At 44.2% G+C, this 17,944-nt stretch overlaps 1 protein-coding gene across 1 annotated transcript in view; it reads left to right on the forward strand.

The window, feature by feature from the left end:
* The first annotated feature begins 6,480 nt into the window (after positions 1–6,480).
* ryr2b (ryanodine receptor 2b (cardiac)) overlaps positions 6,481–17,944 on the forward strand; it is an 80,020-nt gene continuing 68,556 nt past the window's right edge. The window contains 12 exon segments of the mRNA XM_063492190.1: positions 6,481–6,528; positions 8,397–8,516; positions 8,974–9,118; positions 9,533–9,600; positions 13,917–13,995; positions 14,148–14,260; positions 14,904–15,027; positions 16,403–16,499; positions 16,585–16,659; positions 16,996–17,152; positions 17,306–17,467; positions 17,589–17,710. Of these exon segments, the coding sequence (XP_063348260.1) occupies positions 6,481–6,528; positions 8,397–8,516; positions 8,974–9,118; positions 9,533–9,600; positions 13,917–13,995; positions 14,148–14,260; positions 14,904–15,027; positions 16,403–16,499; positions 16,585–16,659; positions 16,996–17,152; positions 17,306–17,467; positions 17,589–17,710 (1,310 nt within the window).

A 17,944-nucleotide genomic window follows, 5' to 3' on the forward strand; every position in this document is an offset into this window, starting at 1 on the left:
TTGCAAAACAGTCCCATAAAAACAGTTTTCAGGCTTTTGTGGAGTGGAGTGCTACCTTTTATGTAATCTGTTACACATGAACCTGAAAATCATAGCCGACAGTGTTTTCTGTTCTGTGTTTATTTCTGGTCAAATATTCTATACCCCTGTACCACCTTACTGTGTGAGGGCTGATAGTCACTCTTATGTATTTACAAGGAAAAAAACCTTTCAGGCTCAAATTTTTAATAGCGTTAATCCGCGTTTGTTTCTCTTTAGCCCGCTGTGCTTGGGAAGCCTTTAAAGACTGTAGATCAGGGATGTCAAACTCATTCTACATCGTGGGCCACACACAGTCCACTTTCATCTTAAGTGAGCCGGATCAGTGAAATTCCTTTTTCTGTCTGTGAAAAGATATTTAACTACATACTTAAGCCCATTTAATATCAGGAAAAAAAGTGTAATTTTGATAGTACGTTTCAGTTTTTCTACGTGATAAAAAAGGCTGCTCAAATGAAAGAAACCTGTCAGCACAAATAGATAAATATGTAAAATTATATAAAAGTTCTGGAAGCTCATTGCCTGAACTCTCCTGCAATTACAATTACACAAAAGAAATTCATAATTAATAATTTTATTAACAAAAAATATTAATAATATAGAAATGTCTGGCCATGGAGGGGCTCTGTAAATAAAGTTCCCTTTCAGTCGATTCACTCGGTACAACACATAAGTATGGGATATCACGCCCTCGCGTGTCCTGGCTGAAGAAACCTTTATTCACGCCTTTAAGGCAGATGGCGTGTGATGACACGCGCACGGCCCCGCCTGCACATATAGCCGCTGTCATCACAGTCATCCCTCAGTTCTTACGCTCTTCACCTCGCTGAGAACACCTCTGCTGAGTTGGGCTAGCTAGCTGCTGCTAGTTAGCTCCGTTGTCTGCCGACTTGAACTTAGCTTAACTGCCCCTGTTGGTGTTAGCCTCCACCGCGCTGTTGGTGCGTAGGCTGCCCGCGGAGCGCTAATTTCAAGTTTTCCTGTGCAGCATTTCGCTTTGCGTTTTGGAATGGACTCCAAACCGAAGCGAGCAAAGCAGAAATCTTCTGTTCGCCCCTGTCCTCAGGGATGCGGTTTCTCTTTGCACGACAGCGACCAGCACGATGCCTGCCCTGTCTGCCTGGGGATCGTCCACGCTAGGAGAGCGTTGACGGAGCCCGAAGCTTGTGCGTTTTGCCGCCAGCTCCGGCGCTCGACCCTAGAAAGACGGATGACGTTTGTGGAAAAAGTGCTGGGACGCTCAGCTGTCGCACGGCATGACCCTCTCCTTTCCGAGTCTGGAGCCCCGGCTTCGTCCGAGTCCGAAGACGAGGATTTTCCGGTCGATGTCCCCGCAATTAGCTGGGCTGACCACATGGAATATGTTGACGGGTTAGCCGATGACGAGCCGGAACCATGCAGGAGCGCTGGCGGGCTTCAGCCTGGGTTGAAGCCCGCCAGCGCTCCCCAGGAAGACGATGACGTGCTGGACATCGGCCTGGACATCCATGGTTTGTCGGAGGATGAGCAGGAGAGCTCATTGTCGGGCCAATGTGCCGCCACTGCTGCGCCGGTCGGCCACGATGACACCTCTCTTTTCTCCCTGTTTCGCCGTGCTGCTGAGAAGCTGCAGGTGGACTGGCCCTCTCCTCCGCCAGCTCAGAAGCCGTCGCGGTTCGCGGGTTTTTTCCTCCCACCGGAGCCCGCAACGGCCAAAAACTGCCTTCCCATGTTCCCAGACTTTGTCTGCGAGCTAACAGCATCATGGGACAAACCTCTGTCTACCCGCGTCACTGTGCCCGGCTATGGACAGTACATGGAGTTGGACGGCGCCGAGGGGGCTGGCTTAGCTAACCCACCCCCTATGGAGCCGTCTCTGGCTGCTTATCTGGCCCCGTCCCATAACCATGGTGTCGGCGGCCCCGCAACTCTGCCGTCCAAGCACTGCAGATTCTCTGCTTCGCAGCTGGAGAAGATTTATCGGGCTCAGGCCGGCACTGCTCGCGCCATGAGCTCCGTCACCATGCTCCAGACGTACCAGGCAATGTGCCTGGTGGAGCTCGGATCGCTGGTTCCTGATGACAGCTCGCTGGCACCTCTTCTTAACGAGGTCAGAGTCGCCACAGATCACATCCTCCGTGCGTCTGGCTGTGCAGCGCTCTCCCTGGGCAGAGGGATGGCTTCGACAGTAGTGGCGCAGAGGCACCTGTGGCTGACCCTCTCCGACGTCCCGGATAGGGACAGAGCTGTGTATCTGGACGCACCAGTGTCTGCGGCTGGGTTATTCGGACATTCACTTGAAGCCATTCAGGCTAGATTCGATCTGAGGAAGAAGCAGACAGAAGCTCTGCGCGACATCATCCCCAGACGTCAGCCGAAACCCAAGCCCGCAGCTAGCTCTCACAGGCACGCCGCTCCTCTGCCGACTGGCAAGAGATCGGCGCCCACTGCTGAAGTGGGTGTGCCGCCAGCGAGAGCACATCCTCCGGCCCGAGCTCCACGCCAGTCGGCCTGGAGCAAAGGCCCACCCTCGGGCCCCCAGCGGGACCCGACGCCCAGGAGGAAGAAGCCTCAGCTCTCCTAGCTGTGGTTTCGAGTGGAGAAGGGGTCCAGCAGCAGGGAGATGCTGCTTTTACCCCTCTGTTGCCGCACAAGAGGTGCCGCTTAAGTTCTGTTCAGGTTGTCAGCCCCAGAAGGCGCTGCACTTTCCTAACACTGTCTCCCAAGCACAAAACCCCTGCACACAAAATGCCTCAGGTAACTCCCTGTTCAGGTGTGTTAAATGTTCAGGTGACCACATCGAGTGTTCCCGCTGTTTTTCATTGTTGTGCCCCAGAAAAGGTGCCTTCAACAAACTGTGTGAATGTACATGTTCCCATGTTACAATCAATAAAGAGTGTTGTTTATTCTCAAACAATCACAAATGCTCAGCCTGCGGGCAGAATGAGGCAGGTCAGGCAGGTGATGCAGTTCCCTGCAGACACACTGGGGGCGACAACGCCCTGCCGACGGTGCTGCAGGTCAGCCGGCTGGCTGCTCACTTCCCTCAGTGGCGCGCTTGCGCCCCCTCTCCGTGGGTGCTGCGAACTGTTGCCATAGGTTACCGGTTGCAGTTCCGGGTCAAGCCGCCTCGTTTCCAAGGAGTCGTAAACACGACTGTCAACACCGAGGCGGCCATGATACTCAGAGAGGAAATAAAGGCGCTATTGCAGAAAAGAGCAATACGAGTGGTCCCCGCTTCGGAGACAAACAAAGGTTGGTACAGCCGCTATTTTGTTGTTCCGAAAAGAGGGGGAGGGCTTCGTCCCATCCTCGACCTGCGAGTCTTGAACACGTATCTACGTACGTACAGGTTAAAGATGCTAACACTCAGACAGCTCTTGAATGCAGTCGGTCCGGGAGATTGGTTTGCGACAATCGATCTAACAGATGCTTATTTTCATGTGGCTATACACCCGAAACACAGGCAGTTTCTGAGGTTTGCATTCGAGGGCGTAGCCTACGAATACCTAGTGCTGCCGTTCGGGCTGTCGCTCGCTCCTCGCACCTTTACGAAATGTGCCGAGGCAGCGCTAGCGCCCCTCAGAGAGAGAGGCATCAGCATCTTAGCCTACCTGGACGACTGGGCTCTCGCAGCTTGTTCCAGAGAGCAGGCGGAGACACAGCTGTCACTGGTTCTGTCACACTTTCAAAAGAGCTCGCTAATCCCGAGTCAGCAGATTTCTTTCCTCGGTTTGGAAATATGCTCGCTTTCCAGCCGCGCACGTTAGTCGGAGCACAGAGTGGCCGCGTTTCATCGCTGCCTCGCTCAGTTTCAGCTGGGACGCAGACTGCGTTTCCAGACGATATTACGCTTGTTGGGCATGATGGCATCTATGATCGCCGTAGTGCCACTTGGACTGTTAAAAATGAGAGCGTTTCAACGCTGGACTCTCTCTCACCGCCTGTGTGCATCGCGTCATCCCCGGAGGAGGCTGCCGCTAACCGCGTCTTGCATGCTAGCTCTCCGTCCTTGGAGGGAGCCCAGGCTGCTGCATCAGGGCTCTCGGATTGGGAGGGTGTTGTTTCGCAAGGTGGTGTCCACAGATGCTTCCCTAAGAGGGTGGGGAGCGCTGTGCAAGGGTGCATCAGTGAGAGGGATCTGGTCCGCAGCTCAGCGCCAGCTGCACATCAACCACTTAGAGCTGTTAGCAGTGTTCTTAGCTCTAAAGCATTTCCGTCCAGTCCTGGAGGGCCAGCATGTCTTAGTCAGGACGGACAATTCAACAGTGGTGTCTTACATAAACAGGCAGGGAGGAACACGCTCTCTTCCCCTGTTGAGGCTGTCTCGCTCTCTGCTGTTATGGTGCAGTGTTCATTTTCTGTCTCTGAGAGCCACCCATGTCCCGGGCCACCTGAACCTGGGGCCGGACCTTCTCTCCAGGGGGGGTCCTCTGGTGAGAGAATGGAGGTTACACCCTTTAATAATCAGCCTGCTAGCAGCGAGTTCTTGGCAGCTTCCTCTCCGCAGGGATCTCCTCTCTCAGGCGGGAGGAGAAGTGTTTCATCCGCGCCCAGATCTGTGGCGCCTTCATGCTTACCTGCTGAGAGGTTAAACTTGGTTGCTAAGGGTTTGCCACCTAGTGTGATAGCGACAATTCAGAGCGCTAGGGCCTCATCTACTAGAGGCTTGTACGCTTACAAATGGCGAGCCTTCGAGCAATGGTGCCAGGACCGCCATACTCTCCCATTTCAGTGCTCTATTGTGGATGTTTTGACATTCCTGCAGGAGCTGCTGGATAAGGGCCTTTCATTTTCGACAATTAAGGTTTATTTAGCAGCTATATCTGCTTGTCATATTGGCTTTGACGGGGTGACACCAGGTGCACATCCCCTCGCCATACGTTTTCTGAAAGGAGTTCGCCGGCTGAGACCCGTGCTTAAGTCCAGTGTCCCTGCTTGGGACTTGTCTTTGGTGCTGGAGGCCCTTTGTAGCCCCCCGTTTGAACCTATTGAGTCTGTGGATATGAAATTTCTTTCATATAAGACTGCATTACTTCTCGCTTTGGCTTCGGCAAAGCGAGTGGGTGACCTTCATGCGCTGTCTGTGCATCCCGCCTGCACACAGTTTTCTCCTGATGGCCACAAGGTCGTATTGCGTCCAAATGCTGCCTATTTTCCCAAGATCATGCCTGCATCTTATAGCTCAATGGAGTTTGAGTTGCTGAGCTTTTGCTCCCCTCCTTTTGCATCTGAGGAGCAGAGGAGGATGCATTCTCTTTGTCCAGTGCGTGTGCTACGCACCTACATTGAGCGCACTCAGAACGTGCGTTTATGTGACCAGCTGTTTGTCTGCTTCGCCAATCCAAATAGAGGTAGATCTCTGTCCAAACAGAGGCTGTCCCACTGGATTATAGAAGCTATCTCACTGGCATACAGCACCAGAGGTCTTGCTTTGCCCCACGGGGTGAGGGCTCATTCCACCAGGGGGATGGCAACCTCATGGGCTCTTTTTAAAGGGGTGCCTGTAGCTGATATTTGTGCGGCAGCTAGTTGGGCATCACCGCACAGTTTTGTGCAGTTTTATCGGTTGGACGTTACAGCCCCTTCGGTGGCTCATACTGTCCTTTCTGCTGGGTCTACCACTCACTAAGGAAGTAGTGGCCCAATTCCGGTTCGGTGGCTGCTCTGCGGGGCGTGTATATATGTCCCATACTTATGTGTTGTACCGAGTGAATCGACTGAAAGGGAACGAATAGTTATGTCTATAACTTCTGTTCCCTGAAGGAGAGGAACGAGGTACAACACAAGGTGGCCCCACTGAGCAGTTTGGCTCGGTGAAGAGCGGCTATCGAACTGAGGGATGACTGTGATGACAGCGGCTATATGTGCAGGCGGGGCCGTGCGCGTGTCATCACACGTCATCTGCCTTAAAGGCGTGAATAAAGGTTTCTTCAGCCAGGACACGCGAGGGCGTGATATCCCATACTTATGTGTTGTACCTCGTTCCTCTCCTTCAGGGAACAGAAGTTATAGAGATAACTATTCGTTTTAGAAAATGTGATGGAGAGTACAGATTTAGGACTTCTAACTCTCCAGTGGGACGGATTGGACTCTTTGCCCGGCCGATTTTGGCCCCTGGGCCAAGGTTTAACACCCCTTATTCAGACTATCAAAGTTGTTTTGATTAGATATTTAAACCTTTATCCATTTAATTTAAAGGGAAAAAAAACACTCGAAGCAATAGTCAGTGGCAGTTATAATGCACATCCTGTACCCTAAAGTAAACTTCGAGCTCTTGTAGGTTCAAGCAGATGTTAACAGCTTCAACTTTTCCTTCCTAAAATGGCATCGTGATGGCCGGAGTTGAACTGCAGACTCCGCCCACACACTCAGGGCCGTGTACCTTCATGTTCCAGCTTCTCCAGTCCCTGTCCTCTTCTGGCTCATTCACTGTTAAATGTGGCCATAAAGGTTTAAATAATGACTGACAGTGGAGAAGGCGACGATGAATTCCAGTTTCTACGGACGGTGAGTCAGACAGCTTACAAATTAAACATACAGGCCAATAGTTAGTCAAACAGAGGTCTTCATTGGCTAGCAAAACAGCCAACCATCACCGGAGGTTTAATAATTAGTAAGTAGCTGTACTAAAGGTAGTACTTAGGGTAGCCTATTTAGCTTTGTTTGAAACGTTATTAGTGTTTTTTTTAATTAATTTATTTGTTTAATTAAAGTTATATGTAGGTTTCTGTCAGCAGCAATTTTGCAATCATGTAACCATGATACTGTCTTGTGCGCATTTGCATCCATACGCACGTCATAGTAACAGCATTTCACCTGTTTTGGGGGCTAGCTGACTAATAGCCTTATTAAAAACCAGAAACCAACTCACATGAGTCATGATTTTAGTCTATTGCTGTAGTAACTGATTAGCTGATCTACTTTATTTAAGTTCAGGTGTCAACAGTGATGCATATCCCAATCAGTTAAAAGATTATCATATCCCATTTTAATTAAAATCGCTGCATTTTATTCAAGAAAAAATATAAATAATAAAATGTTAATGTGATAATAGTTTAGCAACAACAGTGACAGCAAAGGGAGGCCAAAAATGGCTTCTCTCATCTTCACTGCAAGATGCTATTATTGCTCTGCAGCTGTAAGTTGTCCTCTCACAGCTTGTAATCTTTGCCCTCTGATAAGGGCATGTCACATGGAGGGCGTCTGGAGTGGCTGAGACACATACACATTCACACAAAGCCAGCGATGTTCATCATCCTGAGCCCAACACATAGACTGGAGAGAAGTCATTTTGCGAGATCCATCTACGATATCATACTTTATTATATTAAATGCAGGATTTCCCCCCGCAAAATTGTTCAGCCGTGGTATTAAGCTACCCGGATCCTGATGGAGCTTTCCTCGTTATCATTTAGTTAGTAGATGACAGGGAAAACATACCATAATAAACCTAGTGATTAAATATATGACATTTGTGAAATGGCAACAATGTTTAATTTGTCATAAAAGTTTAGTCATTTTTTATATGCAAAGAGGTCCCTATTCCACTATTAAAACAATACAAGAAACCTTAAAAAGACAAACAAAACTGCAGCATTTTCAATTCAAAAACACTCGAAGTGAAAGCCTATTAGATCTGAAATTTAAGTGTCCCTTAAAAAAGACTCCAAGTCCTGCTCTAATGCTCTAATGTACCTCAGCATTGGACAGTGTGTTTGACTGATTGCAGAGTACTGCAGATATGAAGAGTGGAAAGAAAGGTAAATCAGGGGTCAGACTGTGCAGTATCTTCCCAATATGGATGTTTGCAGCCTGGGTACAGAGAGGTGTTGGTTTTATTGGCTGGACTTTGGAAGCCTGTCGCCTGCTGTCCTTCCTTACAGTTCCTCAAATAAACAGAGAAACCTAATTTGGCCGACGTGATATTTAAATGCAGATAAGGTAATGTTGACAGCGACTGAGATTTCCTTATGTGTTTACAATGGGACTGCACAATGGGGCAGTTTTGAAGATATACCTAAAAATTCACACATTTCATAGTTTAAAGTTGTTTTAACATTTAAAAAGCAAAATAGGACTGAATTTCTTTGTTCGGTCATTGTGGCCAAACACGTTTCCTCCTCTGAGAGAATCGAATTACATGATATGAGAGAATGAAGATTTCTTTCTCTGAAGCCAAAACTGCTTCACTGACTTTCTTTTTAATTAATCCACAAGATAAAATTTCAGAGGCGTTTTGGTGTGATGGAGGTCTTTAACTGATCCTATCCAACAGAAGCTTTCATGGTGAAATCCAGTGAATCTCAATATGTGAATGCGCTCTGTGGGCTTCTCTAACTTGAAACCTGTCATCTGTGTGTGTGTGTTCTGCACAGGGAGATGAGGTGGTTTTGCAGAGTACCTTCACCTCCCAGGAGGAACATGTGAAGCTATGTCTTGCTGCCGAAGGATTTGGCAGCAGACTTTGCCGGCTTGAGCCCACCTCTAACTGTAAGGTAAGGAGCTCTACCTGTGTGACTGCACAGTCCTCCCTTACTGTCAGACAACTCAGTTTGCCAGTCATACAAAGAGAGAGATGACTGAAATTTCCAAATATTTCACTGCCACAGGTATACTTTAGATTTTGTTTATGTTGTATTAAATTTCAAACATTTAAGCTATTAAGCTTTAATTTTGTAAACTTTTGTTACACAAAATGTATATTTAATTTAAATGTATTCATACACTGATTATCTATGGACAATACATTGTGTTTATTTTTAAGTATCTAAAATTTTAGTTCCTTATTGGTATTTGTAACTCGAGCATTTTTATTGGCCTTCCTTCCCAGTTTGGACTGCCCATTGCCAATTTGCCATGGTCTTTGGCACTAATTGCACTGTTGGCCTGTGAAGGGAACAGCCAGGCATGAAATTACCTCAAAAACTCAAATGTCTTTTCTTTCTTTACCAGAATGTTCCACCAGACTTGTCTGTGTGTGGCTTTGTCCTGGCCCAGTGTCTTTCTGTGCGAGCCCTGCAGGAGATGTTGGCCCACAGCGAACACCTGGCTGCAGAGGTCCCATAACCTTTATATAAAGTCAATGTTCTCACTCAGTGCTCCTTATTATTCCGTAAACATATGATTTTCTGTCATTGTCATTTTGCAATACATATGTCTATTTTTGAGGTATAATTTAATGGAAATATTATGATAAAGTCAGTATATGTTTTTATATTATAGTGATATTATTAACCACAATGCAAGTGGGTAAGGATTTTGTCTGTGACATTATTTCAGGGAGATTTTTTTGTATTTATTTATATGGATAGCACAGTCTTGAAACAGTGACCTAAGAAACACGGTTAAGCTAGAACAGCTGGTGTTTACGTTTAAGTTATCGTAAATTAAATAACTTGTACACAAACTGTTTACACATCAGAAGGATGCTTTGTTTTATCTCTTTTCCTGTTTAACTGTTTTCTGCTGCTTAAATTGATGTTTGTGTATTTTAATCACATACAGGTGGGAGCTGGAGGTAGCCATCGCACCCTTCTATATGGGCAGGCGGTATTGTTTCTACACTCATACAGTGGCATGGTGAGTCAGTTTATGTGTGTGTGTGTATATATATACATATATATATATATATATGTATGTGTGTGTGTGTGTGTGTGTGTGTGTGTGTGTGTGTGTGTATATATGTATATATGTATGTATATATGTATATACAGGGTGGGCCATTTATATGGATACACCGTAATAAAATGGGAATGGTTGGTGATATTAAAGTCCTGTTTGTGGCACATTAGTATATGTGAGGGGGCAAACTCCTCAAGATGGGTGGTGACCATGGTGGCCATTTAGAAGTCGGCCATCTTGGATACAACTTTTGTTTTTTCAATAGGAAGAGGGCCATGTGACACATCAAACTTATTGGTAATGTCACAAGAAAAACAATGATGTGCTTGGTTTCAACGTAACTTTATTCTTTCATGAGTTATTTACAAGTTTCTGACCACTTATAAAATGTGTTCAATGTGCTGCCCATTGTGTTGGATTGTCAATGCAACCCTCTTCTCCCACTCTTCACACGCTGATAGCAACACCGCAGGAGAAATGCCAGCACAGGCATCCAGTATCCGTAGTTTCAGGTGCTGCACATCTCGTATCTTCACACCATAGACAATTGCCTTCAGATGACCCCAAAGATAAAAGTCTAAGGGGGTCAGATTGGGAGACCTTGGGGGCCATTCAACTGGCCCACAATGACCAATCCATTTTCCAGGAAACTGTTTATGTGGGAATGCTCGGACCTGGCACCCATAATGTGGTGGTGCACCATCTTGCTGGAAAAACTCAGGGAATGTGCCAGCTTCAGTGCATAAAGAGGGAAACACATCATCATGTAGCAATTTCAAATATCCAGTGGCCTTGAGGTTTCCATTGATGAAGAATGGACCCACTATCGTTGTACCCCATATACCACACCAAACCATCACTTTTGTTGTTCCAACAGTCTTGGAGGGATCCATCCAATGTGGGTTAGTGTCAGACCAATAGGGGTGGTTTTGTTTGTTAACTTCACCATTCACATAAAAGTTTGCCTCATCACTGAACAAAATCTTCTGCGTGAACTGAGGGTCCTGTTCCAATTTTTGTTTTGCCTATACTGCAAATTCTGTGCGCCGATCTGGGTCATCCTCGTTGAGATGCTGCAGTAGCTGGAGTTTGTAAGGGTGCCATTTGTGAGTAGCTAATATCCGCCGAAGGGATGTTCGACTAATGCCACTCTCCAGTGACATGCGGCGAGTGCTATGCTGTGGTCTCTTGCTGAATGAAGCTAGGACAGCCACTGATGTTTCTTCATTAGTGACAGTTTTCTTGTGTCCACATTCTGGCAAATCCAACACTGAACCAGTTTCACGAAACTTAGCAAGCAGTTTGCCAACTGTAGCATGGGAGATAGGTGGTCTCGTAGGGTGTCTTGCATTGAAATCTGCTGCAATGACCCGGTTACTGCGTTCACCAGATATCAACACAATTTCGATCCACTCCTCACGTGTTAACCTCTTCGACATGTCAATGGCTGTGAACAAAGAGAAACTTGTAAATAACTCATGAAAGAATAAACCAAGCACATCATTGTTTTTCTTGTGACATTACCAATAAGTTTGATGTGTCACATGGCCCTCTTCCTATTGAAAAAACAAAAGTTGTATCCGAGATGGCCGACTTCTAAATGGCCACCATGGTCACCACCCATCTTGAGGAGTTTGCCCCCCTCACATATACTAATGTGCCACAAACAGGACTTTAATATCACCAACCATTCCCATTTTATTACGGTGTATCCATATAAATGGCCCACCCTGTACATGTGTGTATATATATATATATATATATATATATATATATATATATATATATTAGGGGTGCAACGATACTCGTATCGATATTGAACCGTTCGATACAGTGCTTTCGGTTCGGTACGCATGTGTATCGATCAATACAAGATTTTTAATTTATTTTATCAACTTTTCTTCTGACGATGCTGTCTGTGTTGAGAGCTCAGTGGATCTGCGTTCGACTACTCCGCCTAGGCTGCACTGTCGAGCGCAGATCCACTGAGCACAGCGCAAGCTAGCAAGACAGAAGCTTAGCTCATTGCAGCATGGCAAATTGAACCTCCCCCACCCTCATTCAGATCTGGCCTTTGGAACTATTTTGGTCTTCATGTGAAGTATGACCCTGAAGGTAAGCGCATCATGGACAAAAGTAAAACAGTATGTCGGATGTGCCACGCAGTGTTCAATTACATGGGTGGGAACTACTGCGTTAGTGCAGTTTGCTCGTTAACGTGTTGACGCTGTCCAGCCCCACGCACGGGGCGATCCGCGGTAGCTCGTTAACGGAGATTTGCCGTGTTGTGGCGTTAACGTCATTTCAGAGTAACGCTGACAGCACTAGTGGGAACACAACGAATATGACTGCACATTTACGCCGACATCATCCTAGTGCAAAGACAAGTGGAAGCAGACAAAAACAACAAGCACGCATGCTACAAACTTTACCCGTGTCATTTAGACAGCCGTTAGCACATGATTCTCCTTATGGGGACCTGATATGTTTAATATGCTGCTGAGAGTATACCCCAGAAGAAGCGTATAGTATAGCTTTTATTTTGGAAAGAGCCATTTCTCTGTAATAAACTCTCTTTTCCAAAGATGAGGGATTTCTCCATCAGATATTTATTTTTTTATTACTTTGTCATTTCAGCAACATTAAATTTAAAAACTGTACTTTTGAGTTAAAATATATATTTATAATTTTAATAAATGACAAATTAAAAAGGCATGAACATTTTTTTGTATCGAAAAAATATCGAACCGTGACACCAAAGTATTGAACCGAACCGAACCGTGAATTTTGTGTATCGTTGCACCCCTAATATATATATATATATATAGCTTAAATGTTTATATATATATATATATATTTTTTTTTTTTTCTTTCAAAAAACTGAATGAATTACACAATAATACATCCGGCACAAAATGCTAGACATAGCAAAAATTATAAAAACTTATTTTTTTGTTTCAATTTCAAGGTTCATTAAACCCTCTAGTTTAAAAACAAATGTCATCTTCTGACAATTATGTCACGGTTCAAGCTTTACAGGGTTAATTCTTGATGGCATGGATAGATGGCATGTTGACATGATAGCATCACACAGCTGCTGCACAGCCATGATGGGAATTTCCTGTTCCACCACATCCTAAGGTGTTCTTTTGGATTGCGTTCTTGTGGCGTTGGAGGCCTTTTGAGTACACTGGACTCATTCTCATGTTCAAGAAAGCAGTTTGAGATGATCTGAGCTTTGTGACATGGAGCATTATCCTGCTGGAAGCAGCCGTCAGAAGATGGGTACACTGTCGTCCTAATGGGATGTACATGGTCAGTAAGAACAGTCAGGCAGGCTGTGGTTTGTAAATGATGCTCAGATAAGGGGCCCAAAATGTTCCAAGTAAATACATGTCACACCATTACACCCCCACAGCAGCCTCAACTATTGATGCAGGCAAGACTGATTCATGCTTTCATGTTTTTTATGCCTAATTCTGGTGCTACTATTTGAATGTTGCACTTATGAGACCAGGCAAAAATCTCCAATTTCCAGTCTTCTGTTGCCTGACTTTGGTGAGCCTGTGCAAACTGTGTCTTCAGTTTCCTGTTTTAAGCTGACAGAAGTAGCACTTGGATTTGTTCTTCTGCTGCTGTTCATCTGCTTCAAGGTGAAAAATATTGTGCGTTCTGAGACGCTCTTCTGCATTCATTGGTCGTAAGGAGTGGTTATTTGAGGCGCTGTTGCCTTCCTGTCAGCTCGAAGCAGTCTGGCTTCTGATCTCCTCTGATCTTTGGCATTTTTGTCCAGTGAAATGCTGCTCACTCATTTTCAGACCATTCTCCATAAACCCTAAAAATAGCTGTTCAGGAAAATCTCAGAATATTAACAATTTCTGAAATACTGAGATTTCTGTATGGCATCATGAGCCATGTCACTTTTAAAGTCGCTTAAATCAGCTTTTCTCCCCATTCTGATGCTCAGTTTGAACATCAGCAGGTCATCCTGACCATGTCTCCATTCCTAAATGCTTTGAGTTGATAAGTTGTGATTGATTAATTAGATCTTTTTATTTGTAAGCAGTTGAATAGGGGTACTTAGTGAAGCATATTTGTGGATCTGGATGGTTAAATAGAGTTTGTGTAATATATAAATGGTATGTTTTTTGTTTTTGTTTTACTTTTAATAAAAAGAAAATAAAATCTTGATGTTCCCACACTGATGTTATTTTTGTAAAGAATATTTTGGTATGTTCACTGAATTATTTACCTGTTGTTTATTTCACATCCAGTACCTCAGCTGCTTGTCTTCTTCTCAGTCTTCAACTGACAAGCTGGCTTTTGATGTTGGCCTGCAAGAGGACAAAGCAGGTATTTATTTGAACGATCAGTTAAAATAGTTTCTTTGTTAAGGTATTTGCGATGCTCCCACCCTATATTGTGTTTTACAATTATAATATTTTTTAAATCAGCTGTCTGTGAACTGCTTATTTCCCTTTGTTTATATTCTGTGTGTGGTTCAGGGGAGGCGTGTTGGTGGACTGTCCATCCAGCATCCAGACAGAGGTCAGAGGGTGAGAAGGTGCGCGTAGGTGATGACCTCATACTTGTGAATGTGTCTTCAGAGAGATACTTGGTGAGTCAGAACAAAACTGAAGTTTTTCTTAATGGCAAAAAATATACTCTGAGTGAGCCTCCACTACGTTAAATATCAAGCACACTAACCTGGTTAAAAGTTCATTTTGTAGACAGTGAGGTAGCAGAAAAGGGTTGCACGTTTATATGTTTTATGTTTAACAGCCAGTTTATGGCTATGCACAAATATTTTTGGAATGACACCATGCTGTGGTCTCATCCGCTGGGATCAGGTTTGGTCTATCGGTGGTGGGCCAGGGGACATTGTAAGTAGTGTATGGGAAAGCATAATTGTGACAAGGGCAGTGGCAAGAGAGCAGCGATCCATTACTAATGCTAAAAACAATCCTAGTTGGCCGGCTAGTCTCCATTGGTCGCTTGCCAAGAGCTCCAGCCATGACTGCATTTAGTGTTTGTTAACTACCTGCCCCTCAACAAGACTGACAAGAGGTTGGAATCATAATCAAAAGGTTAGGCTGGTTAGCAAGTGAACCTCAGAGTTATTTCACACAGTACCTGGCAAAAGTTGCATTTTCTCCTGCCTCTAATATGTTGTGTGGCTTAATGGCTTCAGATATAAAATAAAGACAAGTTGTATTTATTGTTGATGAGAATATATTTAATGCCATTTTATTTTTTCCCAGCACCTTTCCTTTGGCACTGCATCTGACAACAAAAGCTTGAGTGACAGTCTGATTGTTAATGCAGCCTTCCAGCAGACCCTCTGGAGTGTTGCTCCCATCTGCTCTGGACGCGCCGTTGCTCAAGGCAAGTTTTGTTTCCTTTTGCTTTCTAAACATGTTGCAAAGTAGCTCCTTTCTCAATTTAGATAATCCACCTGATTCTTTTGCTTCCAAGAAATACAGCTCCTTCAGTTTCTGCACTGCAGATAATGTTAATATGTAAGTAATAAATAATACATCAAAGCTGTGTTTTAATAAATTGAGGGGACCAAATGCTAGTTCATAAAGATGCTATGGGCTTTTGAACAATTATTAATTGTGTGCAAAATATAAAGTTAGCTCAATGCTGATGCAGTTTAGATGGATTCCAGAGGTTTTCCACAAGTATTCAATTAAAGCAGTTACACTGAAATAACATGAAATGAATATGTACAGACTTTCAGCTTTAATTTTAACAAAAATATTGCCTTAACCATTTTCATACAAAGGCTCAGAATTTCAGAGAGCAGATGTAATTCAACAAATTAAAACCATAATAAATCAAGTGTGTAGTTTTAATACTTTCTCAAGTCTGAAACCATGGGGATGACAGAAGAATTGGATTTCTGTGTTGTTGTTGTTGTTTTCAGGTTTTTTGCTAATTAAAAAAAAAAGAAAAAACAGTCTATATTTTAGATACTTTTTGTTTGTTAGTTGGTCTTGGTGCCTTTTTTTGCCCATGCATCACACTGGCTTCACAGAATTTTAAAGAGGATATTGTATGTTTCTAATCATGAGCTTCTCCAGCTTTTTCATTCCCTTTTCCCCTCGTCATACTTCAGGTTGATCACTTATCCAAATAATGGTGGTCAAGCATTGCTCTAAATGTTTTTGGGTGTTTGTGGCAAATCTTTTTTTCCCTTTCTGATCTTGAGACTTGTTTTGCACCTTGTGGTGAACCCTCTGTTTTTGCCCTTTTGAAGTCTTCTCTTTTGTGGCAAGTCTTGGATTATAAGATTCCTCTTTCCTGGAGAGAATTCTTCACATGTCTGGAGGGGGTTTTATCTATAGCATGGAAATGACTCTATCACCACTGATGTCTTCCCTGGATGTAGGGTCACTTATGTGGTGTGTGCGTGTATCTGTGTGTGTGTGTTTTTGCTCTGTGCTAATGTTCCTGCTGTCTCCCTAATGGTTATATATTGTTTTGCAGCCCAAGGCCTGTTTTACTCACCACTTCACCTCTTTGACCACATGTTAGTGTGAAGGGGTTTAAATAACATGTGATGTCTCTGTTTCTTTATAAAATTCTGTTTAAGATCAGTCAAAAGGAAGCTGCAAATATTGAAACTTAAGGTTAGCAGTCGCTAGAGCTTTTACTACAGTTGTATAGATTAGCTTTTGTGCTACTTATGTGAAATGTTGCATGTTTTACTCACCACTTCAAAGCAATAAATGTTTTTTTTTCTTGCTGACTCTAGGATACCTGAAGGGGGGTGAAACACTTCGGCTACTCCACAGCCATAGTGACGCATGTCTGACTGTTCCCTCTACAGAGCATGGAGAGGAGCTTCAAAGGTTAGTCGAAAAGACCAGTCTCCTCCCAAGTCAGCTCGCGGAAACGTCCTTTACTCCTCTGACTATGTCTGTTTTCTTAATCTAGGATAATGCATTATGAGATTGGATCAGTCTCCGGTCATGCCCGGTCTCTCTGGAGGCTGGAGATTCTGCGAGTTGTGTAAGTGTACAGGGAATGTGGCGTCCGCTCACTTTGAGTATCAATAAATATGTTGCTTTTAAGCGCTATTCTATTCGAGCTCTATAGTTCTAATGTTGTTACTAGAAAATACCAGTATATAGAGAGGTAATGTTGTACGTGTTGCACCAGGTCACCACCAGCAACAGAATTTCTGTTTTTGCCTGAAAGAGTGTGCACAATTGTTAGAGTCATACTTGATGTCAGATGTCAGAACTTAGTTCCCCATGTCCCCTGCATGCTAATAGGGATTTTGACAGTTATGAGGAATAACTAAATGTTGTGGAGTGCTTGGTTTCCTCTCTTGATGTTTTCCAGTTGGAGTGGTAGGCATACATGCTGGGGCCAGCCATTTAGACTGTGCCACGTTACTACTGGAAGATACCTGGGTCTCACAGAGGAGAAAGGTCTGCAGCTGGTTGATCGGGACAAAGCTGACATCAATACAACCTCCTTCTGCTTTCGATCATCAAAGGTGAGGGGTGATATGAGAAATACACTGGACATTTCAGTGGTGTTCTGAGTCTTTAGAGATATAGACTGTAATGTCATTTGTTTGAGTTTTTTGTGTTTATTAAAAGAGAAAAGTTAGAAAAATAAGAATATTTAATGCATTTTTTGTGTTTAGGAGAAGCTTGACACCAACACAAAGACTGATGTTGATGGGATGGGAATCCCAGAGATCAAATATGGAGATTCCATTTGTTTTCTTCAACATGTAGCCTCTGGGCTCTGGCTAACATACCAAGCTGCTGATGCCAAGTCCCATATGGGTGGAGCTCAGCGAAAGGTGAACTTGTATACTCAGTATTACTATAATAAGACAATCACTGGCAGTTAACCAACAGTGTTGGACTAAAGAATCTGGCAAAAGAATCTGTTGGATATAATTGCAAATGATGTGTTTTCAGGCAATTTTGCACAGTGAAGGGCATATGGACGACGGGCTGACACTGTCTCGTTCTCAGAGGGAAGAATCTCATACTGCCAGACTAATCCGGAGTGCTGTTCTCCTCTTCACTCGCTTTGTAAGGTACAGGATGCTGGATTAAGACCTTCAGTCATTTGTGAATAACTTAGCGACAGTTTTTTACAGCTGCAGTGCTGGCTTAATGCTAAATGTCACACTACATGTCCAACTGAGCGTGGGTTTACAGCATTAGCTTTGTAGATATGTTTATGATATATACATACAATCAGAAGACCAGTGATGTTATCGTCTTGGCATCGTGGCTCTGATAGCATCTCCCCGCCCTTGTGTATGCAT

Source organism: Pelmatolapia mariae, linkage group LG13 (assembly GCF_036321145.2).
Source record: "Pelmatolapia mariae isolate MD_Pm_ZW linkage group LG13, Pm_UMD_F_2, whole genome shotgun sequence".
Taxonomy (NCBI): Eukaryota; Metazoa; Chordata; class Actinopteri; order Cichliformes; family Cichlidae; genus Pelmatolapia; species Pelmatolapia mariae.